Genomic DNA, 21251 nt, shown 5'->3' with positions numbered 1-21251 from the left:
TGATTAATGTCCCTGAACATTTTAATTATGATAAGGAACTGGGAAGAATACTCAAAGGGTATTTACTCAGCCATTAAAAAAAAAGAACGAAATAATGCCATTTGCAGCACATGGATGCAACTAGAGCTTATCACACTAAGTGAAGTTGAAGGAAGTCAGACAGAGAAAGACAAATACTACATAATATCACTTATATGTGGAATCTAAAATATGGCACAAATGAACCTATCTACAAAACAGAAACAGACTCACAGACACAGAGAACAGACTTCTGGTTGCCAAGGGGGAGGGGAGAAGGGAGAGGGAAGGACTGGGTGTTCGGGGTTGGTAGATGCAAACTACTACATTTAGAATGGATAAACAACAAGGTCCTACTGTATAGCACAGGGAACTATATTCAATATCCTGGGATAAACCATAATGGAACAGAATATAAAAAAAGAATGTATATACATGTATAACTGAGGCACTGCTGTACAGCAGAGATTGGTACAACATTGTAAATCAACTATACTTCAATTAAAAAAAAACCATGTTGCCTCAGAGGCAGTGAACAAGGAGAAGGGTGAGGCCTCCTCACGTTAACCTATAAGGACCTACAGTCTGGGCCAGCTCCCTCCTCAGAAGGAAGAAAGCATTGCTTGAGTGGCATCTGCTCTCTCTCAGGTCCCTTCTGAACAGCTGAAGCCAGTCACGAATCACAGAAATATATTTTGGGCCCTTTCAGTAATCTTCTGGACACTTCTGTATACAGAGTTACTAAAAGATTTAGCAGCCTCTGTTTAAATGCTGATAAGACATAGAAGCCCTTTTATTTTCAAAATTTCAACTTACCAGTTCCCATAAATACAAATGAAGACACTCCCCCAGAGCAAGAGCATGGCAGCTCCACGTCCCACAGATGGGAGGGTGATCACTGTCCGAAGATGTCACTTTGTACTTCTTGGGGGTGGTTGGGAAGGAAGAAAGAACTTAAACCTGTTCCCAAGTTACGGGGTTTCTGTACTTGTGTCATTCTGACATTGCATTTTAAGGCAATCATTCTACCATCCGTCTAAAGGAAGAAAATATTTCTGGGTTTGTATATGAACAAAGCATTTCTGGAAAGATCACATGAAAGGGGTAAAGCTGGTTGCCTTCAGGGAGGGGAAATTGGTGACTGGGGCATGAAGTTGGGGGGGATATTTACTTTCATTTTTTTGTGTCTTTTTAACATTATACTCTTTTCATCTATTATCTGTTCAAAATTTATTTTTTAAAAGCAATCTCAGCTGATTCACTGTTGTACAGCAGAAATTGGTACAACAGTGTAATGCAATTATACTCCAATAAAGAGCTTAAAAAATTAAAAAATAAAATAAAATAAAAAAATAAAAGCAATCTCAACTCAGCTACATTAACTCTAGGCACTGGTGTAAGATTCCAAGCCCTCTCTGAAAAAAGGTTCTACAAGCCACTCCCTGCAAGAAGTGGTTTTGTTTCAAAGACTGGGATCTTTGAAACACCACCCATTACCTTAAATAGCTACAAGATGCACTTAGGTAGCAGCTAATAGCTTGCTCCTATTTAGAAAATCTGGATTTTCCTCGAGTTTTATAAGTTGACTATTTTGAACCATGCAGGTGGATGCAATGGAAGCATCCTTCTTTCTTTAATCATTTCTATTTCATTAAAATAGAATAATTAACAAAAATCCAGCTAACTGCAATTTATTTTAAAATATTATTTTAATCACTGCCTTTGTGCCTGTATTATATTCTTAATATTATGATTCTTATTGATAGGCTCTTTTATTCAGAGGCCACAAGCTGTGAAAGAATAAGCATATTCTAATTCTCATGCTTTTGAGGAAATTTACCCACATTTCCAGGGACATGCTCACTTTACTTACATGTTGCCATAAGTTGTCTTCTCTTTAACGAGGGCCAAAGCAGCCTGAAAGGGCCAGGCCCTCCCCTGCTTAAGCTCAGAAAAACAATCTTGAAAATCAAAGACAGACAATATCTGTGTAATGTGGTAGAAGCTAATAGCATTAGAGAAGTAACTGGACCTAAAATGTAAAGTGTGCTGGCAGCAGAACGAAAAGCACCAAATCTCCATCTGAGGGGCAAAAACGCTCTTCTGATGTTGGGGGAGGGGGCTTAGGAATGGAGGTTAGAGCAGGGGCTCTGACAGTACAAATAAGAGGCTGAGGCCACCTTTTCCCTGCCACCCAGTAATAAATCACCCACAAAGGTTTTTGTTTTGGCAAGGCATCACATCTTGGAAAGCACACTAACCTGAGCACCAACCAGATGAGGCTCTCACTTACACAAGCCACGTGCATCTCTGCTATGCAGTTTCCTAATCCTGTCCACTTCCCAGGGCTGAGTCACATAAGATATGTGAAAACACTGTATAAGTTATACAAATAGTACTGTCCTGTCATTCTCATTAGTGATCACAAAGCAGCTCAGTACACAGCAATGAGGTTGACTGTTTCTAAGCCCATTCACTGATTCAGGATTCAGTGAGTTCTTGAATAGTGCCTGGGAGAAAGCTGGCACTTAGCTAAAGACTTCATGATGGCTGGGGACATAGACGGACAGATGACTAGAAGGAATGAAGAAAGGACAAAAAGCAGGTCTGAATGAATGAATGAATGAATGACCATAGTCTATGAAAGACTATGTAGATCCTAGCATGCTAAGACCATTTTTGAAACCTCTTACATTTCAAAACTCAAGAATATATATTGCACAGGTGACCCGTTCATTTTCTGCGAGCATAAGCTCATTTGAGGAATTGTGACAGTCCTGTGACAAGGAAATGCAGATGAAGCTGATCCTCCTCTCCAATGTCGAGGAAGGTCATTTACTCAAAATTAAACCTGTCTTTGTCCTTCAAATTCATTCCAGTAGGCCCTGTAATAATATGTCTGGGCCTCCTGACTTCTCTGGAGTTCATCCAGATAAACCAAAGCCATCTTTACTTTCAGAAACAGGTTAAATAGTGCTCAAATGCAGGTTTGCCCACGAACATAGGTCAATTTTCAGAGAATTTTACTTTGCTTGGACTTCTGATTAGCTAAAGATAAATTTTCTTTCTGAAGATGAAAGCAAAAGTTTTTAAATGTCATAAGTTTTCAACATTAGAGGTTGAAAACACAGACATTTTTAACCCCTGCCACCCCAATTTTTTTTTTGTTTCACACCATCATCTCCAGAGATTCAAGCAAAACATCTTTATGCTGAGAAGTCCCCTTAGGTCTATTCTAACCAGACATGAGGTTAAAAGAAAAGAAAAATTGATGTCTAAGAGATCTAAGACATATGGACTACACTTCTAAGCACTGATATAAACACCACCTGAGGTTTTCACACTGAATGGATTTTGAAAGGGTAGGGATGTGCCTTGGGGGAAGACCCCATTCTGATGAGTGAGCATAAACTCATTCTAAAGCCAAACCTTCCTGTAATTCCTATTCTCGGTCTTGCACTTGAACTTCCACAACTATCTCAGTCCTTAAAAATGCATTACTGAATATTTCCAGTTTTACAATCATCCTACACAATACCCCCAATTTTGTGTGTGAAGAATTAAGGTGGAAATGCTAAATTAGAGGAGAAAAACAAAAGCATTCCCAATTGCTAGCTTCGATGTCAAGCCTATTCCTATTAAATACTAAGAGTGAAATGTGAAGAAAAACATTCATCATGCCAGAGACGTTTACTATACCCTAATCAGCCAGGACATTATGAATCTCTAATTCATACTTCATGGAGAAAGAAAATCAATCATGGCAAGTGGGATACTCTGTAAATGGTATTTTTTTTTTTTTACACATAATGTTCCAAATTACAGTAGCATGCAGTACTGACTTCTTCCCAGGTGTTCACATGAGCCCCATGATGTGAATCTGCACACTCCATCAAGGGGCAATCATTGCTAGCAGTCTTCAGCATCTTAAAGCTAACAGGAAGGTTATTTTGCCTTTTCCCTGAAGTTCAGTTGGCAAAATTTCTCAGCTCAATCATCCTCTTAAACCCTGGGATCTTTTCAAAGGAGGAACTACACTGAGAGTAAACCCAGCTATTTCCCGTTCCATTTTTACCAGATTCTTCTAGCACTTATTTTTCTCATTACTTAGTAACGGCAGCTGGACCAATGTTGGAAAGTGAAGGGAAGTAGAAATAGGCAATAAAAACATATCACCCATAATCTCACCTCCCGGATACAACCCCTGTTCACACTTTGGCAAATCTCCTTCCAGACTTTTCCCTACACGGTATTAGCTGGGATTATGCTGTATGTATCTGCTTTCCATCCCCCTTCACTTATTGTTATATCATGAGCATTTTCCCTTAAAAACTACATTCCATGCAAGGTTTAAAGAGAGAATCTAGCCAGAAATTGAAGTATGGGAAAAAAAAATAAAAAAAGACAGCCCTTAGGGAGCAGAAGTAGGATTAGAGAAAGCTATGAAATGCTGACCTGCCAGCAAAGATGATCAAAAAGCAATGCTCTGGTGTCTTTACTGGCAATTCAAAATAATAGATGTTAATCTTTTTAAATGACTTTTTGCATTACAGAAGTTTTACATGCTTCAAAAAAGATATACTTACAGTAGGCTTCCATTTAATCAAATCCTACTTTATATTTTATGGTTTAATAACCACCATTCTTAAGTACCAGTATCCACACACTCTCCTTCTTACATTAAATCCCTTGCATATAGAAAACTTAACTCTTACACACAGCTAAACAGCTCAGAAAAATTTTAAAGAGCTCATTTTTTTCTACATTAAAGAAAAATGAATTCTGTAAATGTAGAAGTTAACCTGGACCACTAGTAAATCATTTATATATATATAATACTATACATAAATACTATATACAAACAAAAAAAAGAACAAAACAAAAACAAAAACAAAAAAATACTATATACAAGCAATTGTATTTATAAGTATCAATATAAATCAGATCAACAGGGTAATGGTTATTTGCAGCCAATTTCTGATTCCTAGTAAATGACCTCTACAGCAGTGTGCCCCAGCCTATTTCACCTACACTTGGAAAGACCAAGACCCAAATGCAAAACTTTTCTGCTGCTGGGAAAAATAACAGTGAAGTATTCTACAGGCAAATAAAATTCTTAAATTAACTGAAATCTTGAATTATTCTTTCTGCTCCTTGTAATTAATATAATATTAATTACAAATGAGGTCCTAGGGTATATAAAATGTATAAAGTATTAAAATAACCGTAGATAATTTATATATCATACATTCATCAGGTGTATGTTACACACACATACACACACACTTTTTTCAAATTATATTAACATTCGCTAATGAGTATTTTCCAAAATCATATATTTTCCAGTTTGGCGCAACATGACACACGTTTATAAATCAAAGCCAAACATTTTTACAATAAAATTCAGAAAAGACTCCACAGATTTCTGCATATTTCTGCAATGTTCAATAACAAACTTATATTTCACACTTAGCTACTTACGCTCCATGAAATAGGGCCCAGGCTCAATTCTCCATACAATTTGTCCTTTTTGTGTTCCAGTTACACCCCTGTTTTTAGAATCCCAGAAGTTGGCTGGAGAGTTCTCATCTGGAAAAACCAAAGAAATACTTTTTTAGCTTAATTGTAACCTCTTTGTCTTTCCTTAGCTCAAAGACTAATACAAGTTCCAAAATAAATGGGAAGAAAATAAAGGGGGAAATATTAATGAACACGTTAATGACTGACTGCCTCCCAGAAGATGACTACCCTGAATTTCTATACTTGCATTTATAAGGGAGAATTGGGGAGGAGGGTGCGAAGGTGGGAAGAAGATGGCACGTCCTGGCTTGGCCAGGTTGGTCACTGTTGCCAAAGACAAAACTGCAAAGAACAAAGAGTACAACTGTTCATCAACCAGCAATGAGATGATATATAAGAAAGGGGTTGGGTGAGCCACCATCTATAAGATCCTTTATAAAAAGGAAAGGAAGAACAAAGCTGGTAGAATATAATAGAATCAAGATGGGATGGGAAAAAAAGGACATTACGTTAGGAAAGTGAGTCAAGACACAGGTTTGCCACGGACCGTGTTCAGGAAACACCAACCAAGTCATCAGGTTGGCTAGGACAATTGCTTATAAAAGGTCAGCGGCAGTAGACCCTGAGCCAGTACAAGAAAAGGAAAGAAGGAGGATAGAAAGGACAGATCCAAAGCACAGGCCTAAACGCAGCATTCTCCCAGCTCTCTGATCTCGTGGCACTAAGGAAAGGGTAAGATTCGTAGGACACACTGGAGCACATGAAAGACACACTTAGAGTTTAAGATTACAGTCAGGGTGCGCTGGCTGCCCCAGGCTCTGCCCCACCCGGAAGCCAGAAGGGATTAATATTCTTTAACTTGCTCTCATCACACTAGTTTGAAGCTCTGTCCTAGGACCCTGGAATAGGAAATGAAACTAAAAACATGAAAAAGAGACCATTCAGAGTTTTACAGGTACACAAGAATGCGTGCAGAGACACTGGCTCTTAAAGTCAGAGGTACCTCATTTGTTTCCCCAATCCCTTTCCCAGGAGAGAAGATTAGGGATACACTTTGAGAGCTGGAATTAAGCTGACAGAGTGAAATAAGAGATCCACTAACACAGGAAAGATAGAGAAAAGGCTCCAAGCCCAAGGGAATAGTCCTGAGAAGAAAAACCTCACTTCTTATGAGCATAAAAGAAACAGAAAGCAGGCCAGGTGAGGGTTCGGATAACCCAGCTCTGAGGGATTTCTGTCTGTGGTCACCCTTGGGGCCCACTGGTTTCAGCACATCGAGAAGTCAGAGAAGTTTGGGGGGAACGGTCCTTTCCTGCTATCTGTAATCAGCACAGTATAAGTCAAAGATTCTTTATTGTGAAAGGCCAAGAAGCAGCCACTGTTCTTGTGAGAATGGAAAGACATAACCGACTCAGGGCATCACCTCCCCTCGCAGACAAATAACGCAAGGCAATCTGCTCCGTTCTATCACAGAAATATAACCACAACACTGACGTTTAGAAGGCACTCAGGCAATCGCCTGAAACTCGATTTGAAAGATGTCAAGTGGCTCCTCAGGGCAGATCCTGCTCACTGCCTATCCCTTGATCCTCTTCCTTGTCAACTGAACCCCAATTCTGTCCAAGGTAACAATGTGCCCAATTAAAAACAGCTGCCTCTCCAGAATCCCCTGCAGCTAAGGGTGGCATGTGGCCAGTGAGATGTAGGCAGGACTCTAGGGGGTGGAACTTCCGGGAAAGCTATTATTTTTCTGATTGATGAAAGGACAGACTCAATAATCCTTTTGTTCTCCCCCTCCCTTCTCCTTAGATGAGAGCCACGTGCTAAGGATGGCAGAGAAAGAAGCTAGAAGCATCCATGATGAGCCTTTCAGCCCTGAATGGCCTTCAGGCTTCTTGCTACAGATGCAAAACTAAATCCCTATTAACTTAAGTGCCTGTGGCTGGGTTTCTGTTACTTGCAGCTGAAAACAATTCCTAACAGACACAACAACCATCCTAAAAATCATTCGGTGATTTAGACACACCATGCCTGACCCAGAATTACTGAGACTGCATCACTTCTCCAGGTTAGACAACAAAGGTTGTTTCTTCCTTTATAAAACATTTGTTAACGGGCAGAGCTGCAGGCATAGGGACAGGGACTCTCATGTTTTCACAAACAAATGTATTATGTTAGCTGTTGGTCCCATGGAAAGCACAGGAAGCTGGACCCTGCAGGGAATATCACACAGGCATAGGGAGTAGAAGGTGCCCAGCTGTTCAAGATGCTTTAAAAACAGAAAGCAAAAAAAGCACGGCTACGCACGTGGGAAATTTTCTGAAAATACTGTCGTGTCAGTTTCCTCTTGAGGCCTCAGGAAAGACGAGGCAGCCTCACATTTCATCTTACGGAGCACACGTTAGGATCACAATGATAAAAAGCGACATGAATAGAACTGTACTTGTTAAAGTGTGACCTCACTGAAAGAGGGATTGCACTTCTGCTATCACTAAACTTTCTCTTCCCAAGCCATCAGTTAAGCCAAACCAAGTACACACTTCTGATGTAACGACCCTGGGAAGATGGAGCACTGAGGAGCAGAAACAGGAGGGGAGCGGGGGTAGCAGGGTGCGGAGATATCCTAAGAGGACGGAGCCCCACACAGAAGTGAGGCCTGAGGCGTGACACAGCCCCTTACACGTGCCTGCAGGAGAATTAGGACAGAGAGCCAGGGCTAGCCTCTCCTGTGCCAAGAAGCGTCCACTAATAACTTCTCCTTTGCCTATCAGATTCACTTCAAGGTAGAAATGCTGCATTGCACGAATATCCTCCCTTGGTGTCAGAAGTCGGAAACAAGGGAGAACGAGTTATGGCTGCTTCCTCCTCAGACCCTTTACCAAGAAAGAGACCTAGAGTTAAGTGTTCGATTCACTCACCAGCTCATGGCGTTGGGATAAACCACATATCTCTGACTTTAACTCCTATCTTTGGTTCACAGGCAATGTGGACAACTCCATTTGGTAAAATTTATATTTAAAGAAATAAAGGCCAGCCACTTGAAGCAAAATGTTGAAAATGTACCGTCAGTATTCAGGCTCATAGGGAACTCAGATGTGTCATATATGATGAGAAATGGGTCAGAATTAGGATGAACAGGTGCAGAGCAGAAGCTCAATGGGTCTGTTCTGATTTTTTTTTTAAGCCCAAATGCCACAGCAAGAAACAATTCTGTAAACCTTCATGGGGAAGGTCTTATTCCCCAATCAAGCATAGTGTCTGTCATTTAGAAGTTACCCAAGTTGGTTAATATTCTGTTCTCTGATGAGATTATATTTCTGATAATCCACCATCCCTGACAGATACTACCACTCTTGTCATTGAGTGGCAGCTACTCTTAACTGAAAATACAAAATCCCTAGAAATAAACCAGTGTAGGGGCACAGAGTTCAAATTATTTTGCGATGGCTCTTACAACCTCTGCCATGGCTCCAGCTCCTACTGCCACGAGCTGGCAGAGCTCTGGCCAGCCTTAGTGGCACCATTCTAGAAAATACCTAGAATGACTCATCCCTTGTCTTTGTTTCAAGAAGACCAACTTTAACTTGTCCTTCAGACTAAACCTTTTTTCTTTAAGTAGGTTAACACCTTCATTTAGGTGGCAATCCATTCTAGTCTAGCCAAAGAACATCTTCTCGGTGACTGTGTTTCTCTGCTCAGATCTACTTTTCATGCATATTTGAGGACAGAATATTTTTTCCCAGGTTGTATAAGTTGTTTTTCTTTACGCTCGTTTAACATCTATATTAGGTGATCCAGTCTTTTTAAAATGCCCCCACTCCAAATAAGAAAAATAACTAAGTATAAAATAGTACACCAAAGAAAGGGTTCTAAATTCCCTACCTGTATAATATAGACACAATTATAAATCTATTTCTTCCTTTAATTGAATAAAGATTCTGATAGATCAAAGAAATGTCATTGGTCTTTAAATCCAATTATCAATTGTTCCATTTATACGTGGCCACTTGCCTTCCCCATTTCTCTTAAGAACTATTCAAATATGTCCCACTGTCGTCACATTCTCTAATTTCCACCCTCTGACCTAGAGCATGGCATCCTATGGCATCTGGAACATGAAGGACATCAGGCCCCATCTTCCTGGTTTCCCCATCTCCTTACTGCCATCTTTTCTGTACCCATACCTGCTTCTTGCTTTCCTGCCCAAGGTTCTACCCCACATTACACTGGTGCCCTTGACCCAATCCCTTCCATTAGTCACCTTCTCTCACCTTGACCTTTACCTTCTTTCTCTCAACCTAGAAACATGTCAGCTTCCATGAGGCATATTTTTCTGCCTTTGCTCTTTAACCATTGCCTTCCTTGCCCCCTTTCCCATCCATATTCTTATTTCCCTTCCTACTAAGAATAAGGTGTCTGTTACAGTTACAATGGAATCTGTATTCTAGAAGTGTATATTCCAGATACTTAGGTAACCTTCTAGCTGGAATATAATTACAAAAAGAAACATTGGAGATGTTTAATTCATGTATCTAAATATCTTCTCTAAACCTAATTTTGTTTGGCAGGATTTATATAAAGCTTGTCCACTCATGTCTCTTACATATTCTTTTGTTCTCTTATAAATCTAGTTGGCAGTACATTTTCTCTAAAGAGAAAGGCAGAGCACACACCCAAAAAGCCCTAAAATCCTTCTAATATAATTTTCATTCCTGTTTGTGAATATTGTGGGAACATGATAAAGACAACTTTCGAAAATCTCTACACTTGCCTTATTTTAGCAATCCATGATATTTTCCCAAAATGATTTCATTTAGTGTTTTTAAAAATTACAATCAACAGGCACGTGAAAAGATGTTCAACATTGCTAATTATTAGAGAAATGCAAATCAAAACTACAATGAGATATCACCTCATACCAGTAAGAATGACCATCATCAAAAAGTCTACAAATAAATACTGGAGAGGATGTGGAGGGAAGGGAACCCGCCTACACTGTTGGTGGGAATGTAAATTGGTGCAGCCACTATGGAGAACAGTATGTAGGTTCCTCAAAAAACTAAAAATAGAGCTGCCCTATGATCCTGCAATCCCACTCCTGGGCATATATCCTGAGAAAAACAAGGTCTGAAAGGATACGTGTGCCCCAATGTTCACAGCAGCACTATTCACAAGAGCCAAGACATGGAAGCAACCTAAATGTCCATCAACAGAAGAATAAAGAAGATGTGGTACATATATACGATGGAATATTACTCAGCCATTAAAAAGAATGAAATAATGCCATTTGCAGCAACATGGATGGATCCAGAGATTGTCATACTGAGTGAAGTAAGTCAGACAGAGAAAGAAATATTGTATGATATTGCTTATAAGTGGAATCTAAAAAGAAATGATACAAATGAACTTATTGATAAAACAGAAAGACTCACAGACTTAGAGAAGGAACTTACAGTTACAAGGGGGAAGAGTGAAGGGAAGGGATAGTCAGGGAGTTTGGGATTGACAGGTACACACTGCTATACTTAAAACGGATAACCAGCAAGGACCTACTGTAAAGCACAGGGAACTCTGCTCAAATGTTATGTGGCAGCCTGGGTGGTAAGGGAGTTTGGCGGAGAATGGGTACATGCATATTTGTGGCTGAGTTGCTTTGCTGTGCACCTGAAACTATTACAATATTGTTAATCGGCTATACTCCAATATAAAATAAAAAGTTACAAAATGTTAAAAAATAAAAATTAATCGTTATTTTTAAAATAGAAAAATCCCACCCTCCCCCAAATAAAATAAAATTACAATTGAACAAAGGCAAGGGTTGAGGCACCGCCCCTCTCTGCAGTCAAAAATCCACGTACAACTCACAGTCAGCCCTCTGCATATGCAGCGGGCTTCCTCCTTATCCACAGGCAGTTTCACATCCATGGATTCAACCAACCATGGATCACATGGTATTGTAGTATTTGCTATTGAAAAAAAAAATCCCCCATAAGTGGACCTGAGCAGTTCAAACCTAACCTGTTCAAGGGTCAATTGTACTCTTTAGGGCTATTCCAATTAATTTTGTTATTAATACTGGAATTAAGTATTAATTAATTAATTAAGTCTGCTTCTCCTAGGAGAAACAAAGTGTTTGGACCCAGGAATAAAGAAGTAGGGATATAAGATTAGAGCACACAGAACTAACCCTATTTTACTAGCTGCAGAGGATAGTGGCTCAGAGAATTATCTCAGATTTGGTTAATTAGGTGAGAAACAGTCCCCTTTCCTTAATGAGAATCACATGATTTTACCTTAGAGTCTTAAGCAAAATCTCCATATGAGCAGATTTACCAACATCTCCTGCACATTCAGTAGGTCACGAATCATCACTGGCTACCTTCTCCTTCAGCTAACTGATCCTCTGGGGTAATGACTGCCCAGCTCCATTGCTCACAGTGAATATCCTGGGGGCGTCTTCAAAAATGCTGATTTCGATTCATTAGGTTTAAGTTGGGATGCAGGAATCTGAATTTTAGGAAGCACCCCCAACCAGGTGATTCTGATACAGGTACTACAAAACACCCCACGTGGAAAAAAATCTGTTCCATGGTAATTTCCAGAGAAACTGAGCAATCATATCAATGCTGTGGACCATGTACATCTCTTTGACTACTTTTCCTCTCATTTGTTCCTCCCTCCCCTTCCTTCCTTCCTTCCCTGCTTCCTTCCTTCTTTCTGTCCTTCCTTCCCTCCTTCATCTGAAAGGCATTTATTGACTGCCTACTATGAAGGTCAAGAACATGCATTTCCTTCTATAAGGAGTTGGCAGTGTAATAGGAGAAGACTGGCATATAAGGTACAATGCGATGTAGACAGTGATATGATAGAGGTGTGCATACTTTATAAAGTGTCAAAGGAGAACTGAGGAGGAATGATGAGCATTCCCTGTGACTGTGTATAATGACTATGGTTCTTGTGCTATCAAGTCTGAAGTGTCCTTGGGAGATGCATACGAAGATATCCTTACAGAGATCTACACTTTTAAGCCAGTCATTAAGGTGTACATTCATTCTTTTGCTTCACTATTCCCTAGACATATTGTTTTGTCTCCCAGGTTCATTTTTTGGTTCCATGAATGGTCTTCAGAAGCAACAAACAAGTGGCATATTTAGAGCTGAATTCAGTGGTAAAAGTTACTGTTGTTCCTTGGGTCCCATGACATTACCATGTTCTTCCTTGGAAAAGTAGGATTAATTATATTAACTTACAATATGACTGTAAATAGTAATTTTTAAAAATAAATGATTTTTTTAAATGCCACAAAAACCTAAAATAACGTAAGCATAAAGTCTTTTACGCATCAAACTCTCCCTTCCCCATAATATTTTACACACAGAGATCTGTTCGAAAACAATCTTTTAAAGATTTTTTTTTCTGTACATGATTTTTGGATTCCAGAAATGTCCTGTGAATCGGCTTTTAAGATATTAAAAAATATACAGGAAACATGACCAGACACATCAAATATATCCAAATCTAATTTGAATTTGGAAATGTTTCTATGTCTATATTAATAATTCCAAAACCTCTGTACAGTACTGGAGATAAAATAGGAACAAAAAAAGTATTTCACTGTGCCAGATGAAAAATGACGCTTACAAATGTTCTTTTGCTTTAAAGTAATTCCTCCCTACATTTTCTCAAAAGATGGCATAAATATCTAACTTGATTTTAAATTACTTTTTGGATATGAATTGAATATAACTATGTCCTGAGATTGGATCATAAAGAGGCCTGGCTGTCTTCCAGCTACATCAGAAGTGAGATGCCTTGCCTAGGATTTGGGATTTAGAGAGCAATCCTAAACTACAATTTGAATCAAAATGATCATTCTAGACCTGGGCAAAAACACACCTTCACAGGGGCTGTTTGACTGTTAAAACTTTGCAAATTTATCCTCATGTGCTAGGCAAGTGATGGAATCCCGCTAGGCAAGTTATGCGAGAGGAAAACTCTGGCAATGGCTGAGACATGAACTACGTTGCAGGGGAGGGGTGACTCTTTACCACTGATTGTACCAAATAGAGCACCAACCTTATTAAGTGCTATGAGAATTCACAAACTCCTCATGAACTGGCACACTTGGCATTTGTTTTTAACCCAATGTCCCTAGATGCCCAATTCCATACACTGACACCCTCTCTGGATGGGGAAAAAAAAGTGTATTAGACATATTCAGGGACTGCAATGACGGCACCATGCCACCAAATGACAATGTACCAACTGGTGACTATGGCTTTGGAGCCACCTGAATGGCATTTTTCTTATAGATGCCAGAAAGTTTTGCTCATTACAAATGCCAGAGATGAGAGACAAAGACACGGGCACATTTCAAGACAGAAAAAGCAAGAGAGGCTGGGAAGACCCACGGCAAGTCAGCAGGGTCTCACCTCGGGGATACCTGCGCCGAAGGGCGTATACCTCACTGAGAAGGGAGCACTGGCGCGGGGGTGGGGGCGGAGAGTGGAGTGGGGCACACACGCGGATTCAGGGCCACCTCCCCACCCCCCGGGGGGAGAGAGGTGTGTCACTGCTGTCTCCTCGACAGGAGGCCTCACCAGGGGTGGTGGAGCCCAATCTGAAGACTGTTCCATGTCTCAGTAGATCCATGCTGGGTCATGTAACTTACAGCCAAGTCCTAACCACACGCCTGAGGGGTCTTCCTCAACATTCAGGCCTCCAGACACGCTGGGCAGAGCAGAGGCAGGCGGCCCTGCGAAGCAACTTCCTGTATAAAATACCTGATCCTCAACTTGTCAATGAAACACTCATTTGGACAAGGGGGGGACCACCAACAGATCACTGAGAAGAAGAAACACTTGGTCTCATTTTAGCCAATACCTCCAAAGAGTTTCAGTCAGTGAGGGTTGATAGAAGAATTCACTTTAAACACAGGTAATGTTTACATATTAAAAATGTCTTACCTCTGTTCATTGGATCTCTGTTTCTTTTAGAGTAAAATTCAAAGTCTTTATGGAGGTTAATAGTGCCCTACGGGATCTGGCAGCCCCTTCCACCACCCCCAAAATTAGAGCTCTGATCTCTGACCACATCTTTCCCTACCCGCCCCATCCCCCCCCACTACAGCCACACCGGGCTCCTTGGTAATGAGGGGAATCGGAGTACACGCTTTGCCAAAGTATGCCACTTTGAGCTGAAAGCAGTTAGCCCGCTGCTCTCCCCCTTTACGTCTAAGCAAGACATAAACTGCCATCTGTAAAGGTGTCTCCCTCTCCCATACCAAGAAGAGTAAGATGACTCTTAATCACTACTCGTCAATGCAGAAGGAACCAGCTTCACTCTGCATAACAAACCTTCCTAAATAACCCTTATCTTCCATTACTTTCCCCCATATGTTTACCTTCCCACAATTTACCACCCGTAGAAGCCAAGCCCTCCTTCCTTTGTTTACTTACTTCTCCACAATTTATTGTCTTTTGTTAAAGTAGCATACAAGCTCCTGAGTTTAACCACTTCTTTGGGTCTTCATTTTATATGCAAGCAGGCTTCATGCAAGTAGAAATAAAATTTTTGACATCCATTAAAATTTGCATCCCCTTTTTCCTGTGAATCTGTCTTTTGTCAGTCTGATTTGCAGCCTCAGCAGCCAAACCTACGAGAACAGAGGAAAGCTTTTTTCCTCCTCTAAGATATCCTCAAAGTTCTGGTCAGCATGCTGCTTCAGGGTCCATTTGTCTGAAGCATTCCCCCCATATATCCTTGTGGAACAATCCTCTGCTTAAACTGTTTTTCTTTTTTGCTTGCATATCACTGTCTCTATGAAATCTCCAGACTGCCTCCAGCATTCCTGGACCTACTCTGCTCAATTCCTTTTCTATAACCCTACCACCATCTAACATACTATATAATCTACTTATACTTCTTGTATATTCTCTTTCTTTCTAGAATGTAAACTCCAAGAGGGCAAGGACTTTTGTCTCTTCTGTTCATTGATGTATCTTGAGTAACTGGAACAATATCTGGCACACAGTAGGTGCTCATATTTGGTTGAATAAAAGATGTCTTCATATCTTCTTTTCATTATGATGATATGGCATTAACTGAATATCAGGATTATATTATTAAAAAATACAAAGGAGGAAATGAAATTCTTACCAAGGAATGCATAAAGCCTTTTTAAAGAGATCGCTGTCTTGTTCAAAACAGAGAAGAATAAGGAAAATATTGCTGAGCTCTATTAGACTAACTTAACAAGATCAATTTATTTAAACTCAATCTTCATAACAAGAATTTCTTATTAATTTAATCACATCACTATGCTGAGTTGACATTCAACTTTATTTATATCTTATAGTCTGTCATACCAATGCACAAAAAGATGAATTAGCTTACGTAAGATCCCATGACCAGTTTCTGGTAAAAGCCTTTGAAACATCTTAAGTTTTTTCATGATGAAAAGTTTCAGAGTATTTCTAAATTAAGATTTCTCTTTTTCCTCTGCTGAATGTTTTCCTATATAGAATATAGGAAACTCAAATTCTTTGATAATACCTCAAATGGAAAAATTACTAAAAGTTTACTTATCTCAAACATTGTTTCTTATTTGGCTATTATAAAAATTTATAATAAATATTATTGCAAGAAAAATGTAATTTGTAATAATTTTGGCCAATTTCACATCAGAAATATCAGCAGCAATTAGGCACTCTTTGTAAAATTTGAGACAAAAGTTTCCAACGTCTCAATGAAGCACACATTGCTGTCAGTACATAATTTTCCCCATCACAGTCTGCATGGCTATATTTCCTCCAGCAATTACACTTTTACAGTGAGAATGTAAGCCTAAATTCTTTTAAAGGGTCAAGCATAGTCAGCACATGGTAGCTTGGTAAACACCTTGGCACAAGATCCACTATTAGGCCCTTTAGGAATATTCTGTAACAATGACACTAAAATGCCTCAATCCCCTTCCTGGTACCAAAGCTGACAGGTTAGAACAAAACTTGCTATTGCTAAAGAACTTTCATGAGAAAGAGGAGGTAAATGGTCTTTTTCTAAAGGTCCATAATTTGGGGCAAGGTGATGACAGGCTAACAAGAGTTAGAAGGAAGACTTTAAGGCCTAAAAACAGAAAGAAAACAACTACAGAAGTGATGAGGGAAATGAAAATCACTGAAAATTAATTCAACAAATATTTACTGAACATCCCATCTCTGCCAGGCCATATTCCAAGTGACAGGGATTCTAGGCGGAATAAGACAAAGTCCCTGTTCTTATGGAGATTTTGGTCCAGTGGGGAAAGTGATGAATAATCAGACACACAATAATGTATACGTCAGGTGGTATAGTAGATAAAATATAATGTCAGGTGGTGGTGACATGAGTTGAAGAAAGACAGCCAGGGAGCAGGAGGGGGAGGGAGGGTGGTGGGAGAGTACTATTTTACATAGGAGGTTGAGGGAAACATTTGAACGAGGCCTTGAAGGAAGTGAGAGTGTTTTCCACCAGGAGATTTGGGAAAAGGCAACAAACGAAAATGCAAGGACCCTGAAACAGGACAAGCCCACCATGTTCTGAGGGACAACAAAGTGATGCAGAGTGAAGGATGCGGCCAAGAATGGGAGAACATGAGATCAGAGAGACAGGCAGGGCCAGCTTGTAGGTGGCAAGAAACAGCAATAAGCACTAGAGAGCTTACTCTGCACCAGGCACTGTTCTACTGTGTTGCCTTTCTTAACTCATTGCAACCTCTAACAATCCTTTGAGGTATTATTATCAGATTTTTAATGATGGAGAAACAAAGGTAGAGAGGAGTTAAGAAATGTGCTCCAAATCCCAAAACTAGTACATGCAGAGTGAACTCAGGCTGTATTGCTCCGTAGGCCATGCTTCTCAACATTACACCACACCATCTATCTAGACCACGGTGAAGAGGCTGGATTCCACTCTGAGGATAATGGAAAGTCAGTGAAGTGACATGATCCGCATTTGAAAAAAATAATTCTGGCTGCAGTGTGCAGAGCAGACTATACAAGGACAGAGAGGACGGTGCACCACGATGCTTCATGCCTAGGTCCAGCACAAGCCTTGGAGCCATAACCTAAACGTGACCCTCCCCCCGTCTCCATCTTTCCTGTGCACACAGAGCCGAGGCAGCTATAAATATCCACCCTTAGTGCAAAAGGCTCTAAACCAATTCCAGGCTCTTCAGTCCAATGACCTGTGAGGTGACCGACCCTCCTCTCAACTCTCTCCAAGCCCAACAACCATCCTGCAATCTCACTTTCTAAGTCCACCATGTTCCTCCCTTCCCCCTCTTTATTCAAACAACTCCTGAAAATCCAGCTTCCCCCCACTCAACCTTAATAATCCAACACAGAAGTAACACAGATCTCCATCACTTAGTAATTCAATCAAACCCTTCATGCAACATATTTAATATATCACTAGCAGTCCACAAGGACCCTCTATTCACCAACAGAAGTATGCTTTTTGTTTTTAGGTACATATCACTTATTACAGGTGCAATGAAAGTAGTATACTGCTTGATAATGATGTTGCCAGGCTGTGGCTGCTGGGTGATGCTAAGATCCTAGAACTTCAAGAAACAGCAGGCCTGAGTTTAAATTCCATTTTTCCCATTTACTGGATTTATGACTTTGGGCAAGTCTTAAAACTGCAAAGACTCCATTTCTTTATTCTATAAAATGACAACAGCACTCTTAGAAAGCTGTGAGGAGGACATGGGTACAGGATGTGAACCTGGTATATTTTAAGAGATACATATGTAGGTTTTTAAATCCATTTCATCCTTTTTATTTATTTTTTTTTTTAAGTCTATTTCATCCTTTTTAAAGAGAGCTATGTTTTTAATACTCAAAAGCACAATTCCTCAACTTCTTTCTTTAGTTTTAACTTTTCAAATGTATTCCCTTTAAATAAATTATTTTATTCTGATCTTTCATAAGTATACTTAAATTAAAACAAAAGCATACTTATTTTTATGTTTTTGGAGACTCTGCATTCTTAAGCAACAGATCCCAAGTGACCAGGCAGCAAAAGAGCAGGCCGTATGTACAGTAATGGTACATTATGCCACGTACCGTACTATGCCATGTAGCACAGTCTCCTGCACAGAGTATCTGAATACTGTCCAGTTCTTGGACGGAGGGTCACTCAAAGCCAAAATTTCTGTGCATGAACTTTAAGCCTGACTTAATAAAGAGTCAGGCAGAGGTGCCCATCTCCTTACACAATAAATCAGAGACTTTAAATACAGTTTCAACTTGGGAATCTCTGTCACAGCACTTTGTGTATAAAAAGTTGCCAGGAATTACAATGTTTTGACTATATATCTTCCTTTCTTTCCTCTAATTATTTTTTTAAATACCATGCATACACTAAGCTCTCACTCACAGATAATTCCTTCTAATACTAAGTGAAGTTTAAAAGCAACCTCTAGATCCCCCAGGATGTTACTTTTACATTGCACGTGATAACTGAAGATTCTGAGAAATGTATGAGGGTGAGTCAAAAATTATCTGCACTCCAGTTATATTAAAACTTCTGTTGGCTGCACTGTCTTATCAGCATTTTCCATTGAAGGCTACTGTCTCCCCAGTCACTGCTGTGCAGGTATGAACGTGTTACATCAGTTCATTTGTAACAGCAGTGTGAGCAAAAATGGATGCCCCATTTTTGATTTGCATGAAAGAAGAGCAGCGTGCAGTGATTCATTTTTTGTGGTCTGAGGGTGTGCATGTCCACACACTTCTGCCCACACTGTCAACACTCTGCAAAAACTTTGTTTTGAGGTGTTAAAGCATCCTCCCTATAGTCCTGATCTTGCTCTATCGGACTTTCACCTGTTTGGTCCCCTGAAAGCAGCCCTACAAGGACAAAGATTGACTTCTGATGAAGAAGTGAAGAGAGCAGTGCATTCATGGCTTGCAGCTCAGCCTAAAACATTTTTTAACAAGGGAATATGAAAGCTTGTTGACAGCTGGACAAAGTGTATGGAAAAGCAAGGAGATTATATCAAAAGATGATATATTTGTCTTTTCTAGAAGTTAATTAAAATAAATTCTACAGCCAGAGTGTGGATAATTTTTGACTCACCCTCATACCATTATAAAATATAATGTTTAGTACCAAATCATCCTTTGGTTCAGGGTAAATTACTCCTTTGATCTCAGTGAGCTCATATAATAAGGACTGGAAACTATAATAGATAATTTTATCTAAAGAAGGAGTTTGACCTTATTGAAGTGAACCAGATACTTGCTGGACCTAATCCAAACTAGTTCTGAAAATATCAATTAGAATATGTGGGAGGAACCCTTCTGGAACCGTTATTGCTACTGATTCTAAAGAATAATTTTGCAGAAGTAGTTACTCCCTTGGGTCCTTCCCCAAAATGGCTTGATCAGAAGATGGATAACCTTCCCAGAGATTAGACTGCTCACCTGAATCTTTACTAAGTCATCAACTTCCTTTTCATTAAACTGAGCATGTATCAATGTTTTTCAATGAGGACACTCCTGGCATTCTAGCATGTAATCCTTGCAAGGGTCCGTCCAGTGCATTAAAGAAATGGTTAAGCATCCCCGGCTCTCAGGCACTAAACGCCAATTATATGCTTTATGACAATAGAAAATAACATCCCTACTCCCTTGAGAACCATTTTTGGCATATAGCCAAAAAATAAAATTTTTTATTGGAAAATACTAAGTTGAAAAAATTAAAATAGAACTGAAATTTTGCCTTGCACTCATCCCAGTTTTTAAACAATTAATTAAAGTAGACTTATAAGGTCTACAGAAAACTGAACCAGTCTGCCACAGCTGCCACAAGGAAATATTTTTTAAAAACATGGTTTTAATCCTGAGTTAAAGTTTTGTTGTAAGACTGTTGTTAAATCATTAGTCTCTAGAATGTGAATTCCTATGAATGAATACTTGTCCACAAAAATGTTACATTACAAACAAATCTGTTTTAACATCTCATTCCCTAAGAGAAGAGTTTTTAAATCCATCAGAAACATTATTATTCCAGAGGCAGAAAACCTGTCATGAAATCTATTTGGACTCAGTCTATTGCCATTTTCAAAAGCATTCTTGTAGGTAGAACCTGTACTTAACGTCACAGTAAAATAACTCATCTAAAACCAGTAAGACTCTAGAAGTTCACAGTGAGGGGACTGCATATTTATTTGTAAAAGTTTTACAAGAGCTTTAATCCCAGCACTGATCTCCTATGTCGAGATGTCAAATGACTAAATGTGATAAATGCGCAGCATAATTCGTTAATAATTGTCCCCAACCAAGCTGGGAGGGGACTGCACTAAGAATTTTTCAAAGCGAAAGGCAGAGAGAACTGTAAATCCCAAACAGTTGGATATGGAAATCAGATGAGAGCAGAATTCATTTCACAGAACTTTCTAATACCTTACCTCACAAAATCCCAAGAGTTCCTTTCTGCCTCCGCCAGGGCAGAATCCATCATTTCAAATCAGATTTAGGAATCAGCATGAAGAAACGTTTCAGTCTCTTTAAAACCATGTACCTGGGCTACCCACTTGGCAATTTCATTCATAGGAGTGGCCCAAACTGAAGTCAAAGACGGTCTGGAGTCCTAATGCGGCAGGGAGAGCTCTGCGGGTCCACTTCAGATGCTCCTGCTGCTCTTCCTTTTCCCCCAAAGTTCTAGCA

General features: G+C 39.6%; 1 protein-coding gene across 5 annotated transcripts in view; it reads right to left on the bottom strand.

Moving 5' to 3' along the window:
- Positions 1-21251, bottom strand: part of HECW2 (HECT, C2 and WW domain containing E3 ubiquitin protein ligase 2) — a 387653-nt gene that overhangs the window by 142486 nt on the left and 223916 nt on the right. For 4 of the 5 annotated variants that reach the window (XM_057746089.1, XM_057746091.1, XM_057746090.1 and 1 more), the window contains one exon: positions 5500-5607. In XM_057746089.1, the coding sequence (XP_057602072.1) occupies positions 5500-5607 (108 nt within the window). Of the gene's footprint in view, positions 1-5499; positions 5608-20992; positions 21222-21251 lie in introns of those variants that run through there. The other variant, XM_057746093.1, reaches the window with a different exon arrangement.

The sequence above is a fragment of the Hippopotamus amphibius genome, chromosome 8, assembly GCF_030028045.1.
Source record: "Hippopotamus amphibius kiboko isolate mHipAmp2 chromosome 8, mHipAmp2.hap2, whole genome shotgun sequence".
NCBI classification, from domain to species: domain Eukaryota; kingdom Metazoa; phylum Chordata; class Mammalia; order Artiodactyla; family Hippopotamidae; genus Hippopotamus; species Hippopotamus amphibius.
The sequence above is the reverse complement of the archived record's forward strand: the minus strand, read 5'-3'. Positions and strand labels throughout refer to the sequence as shown.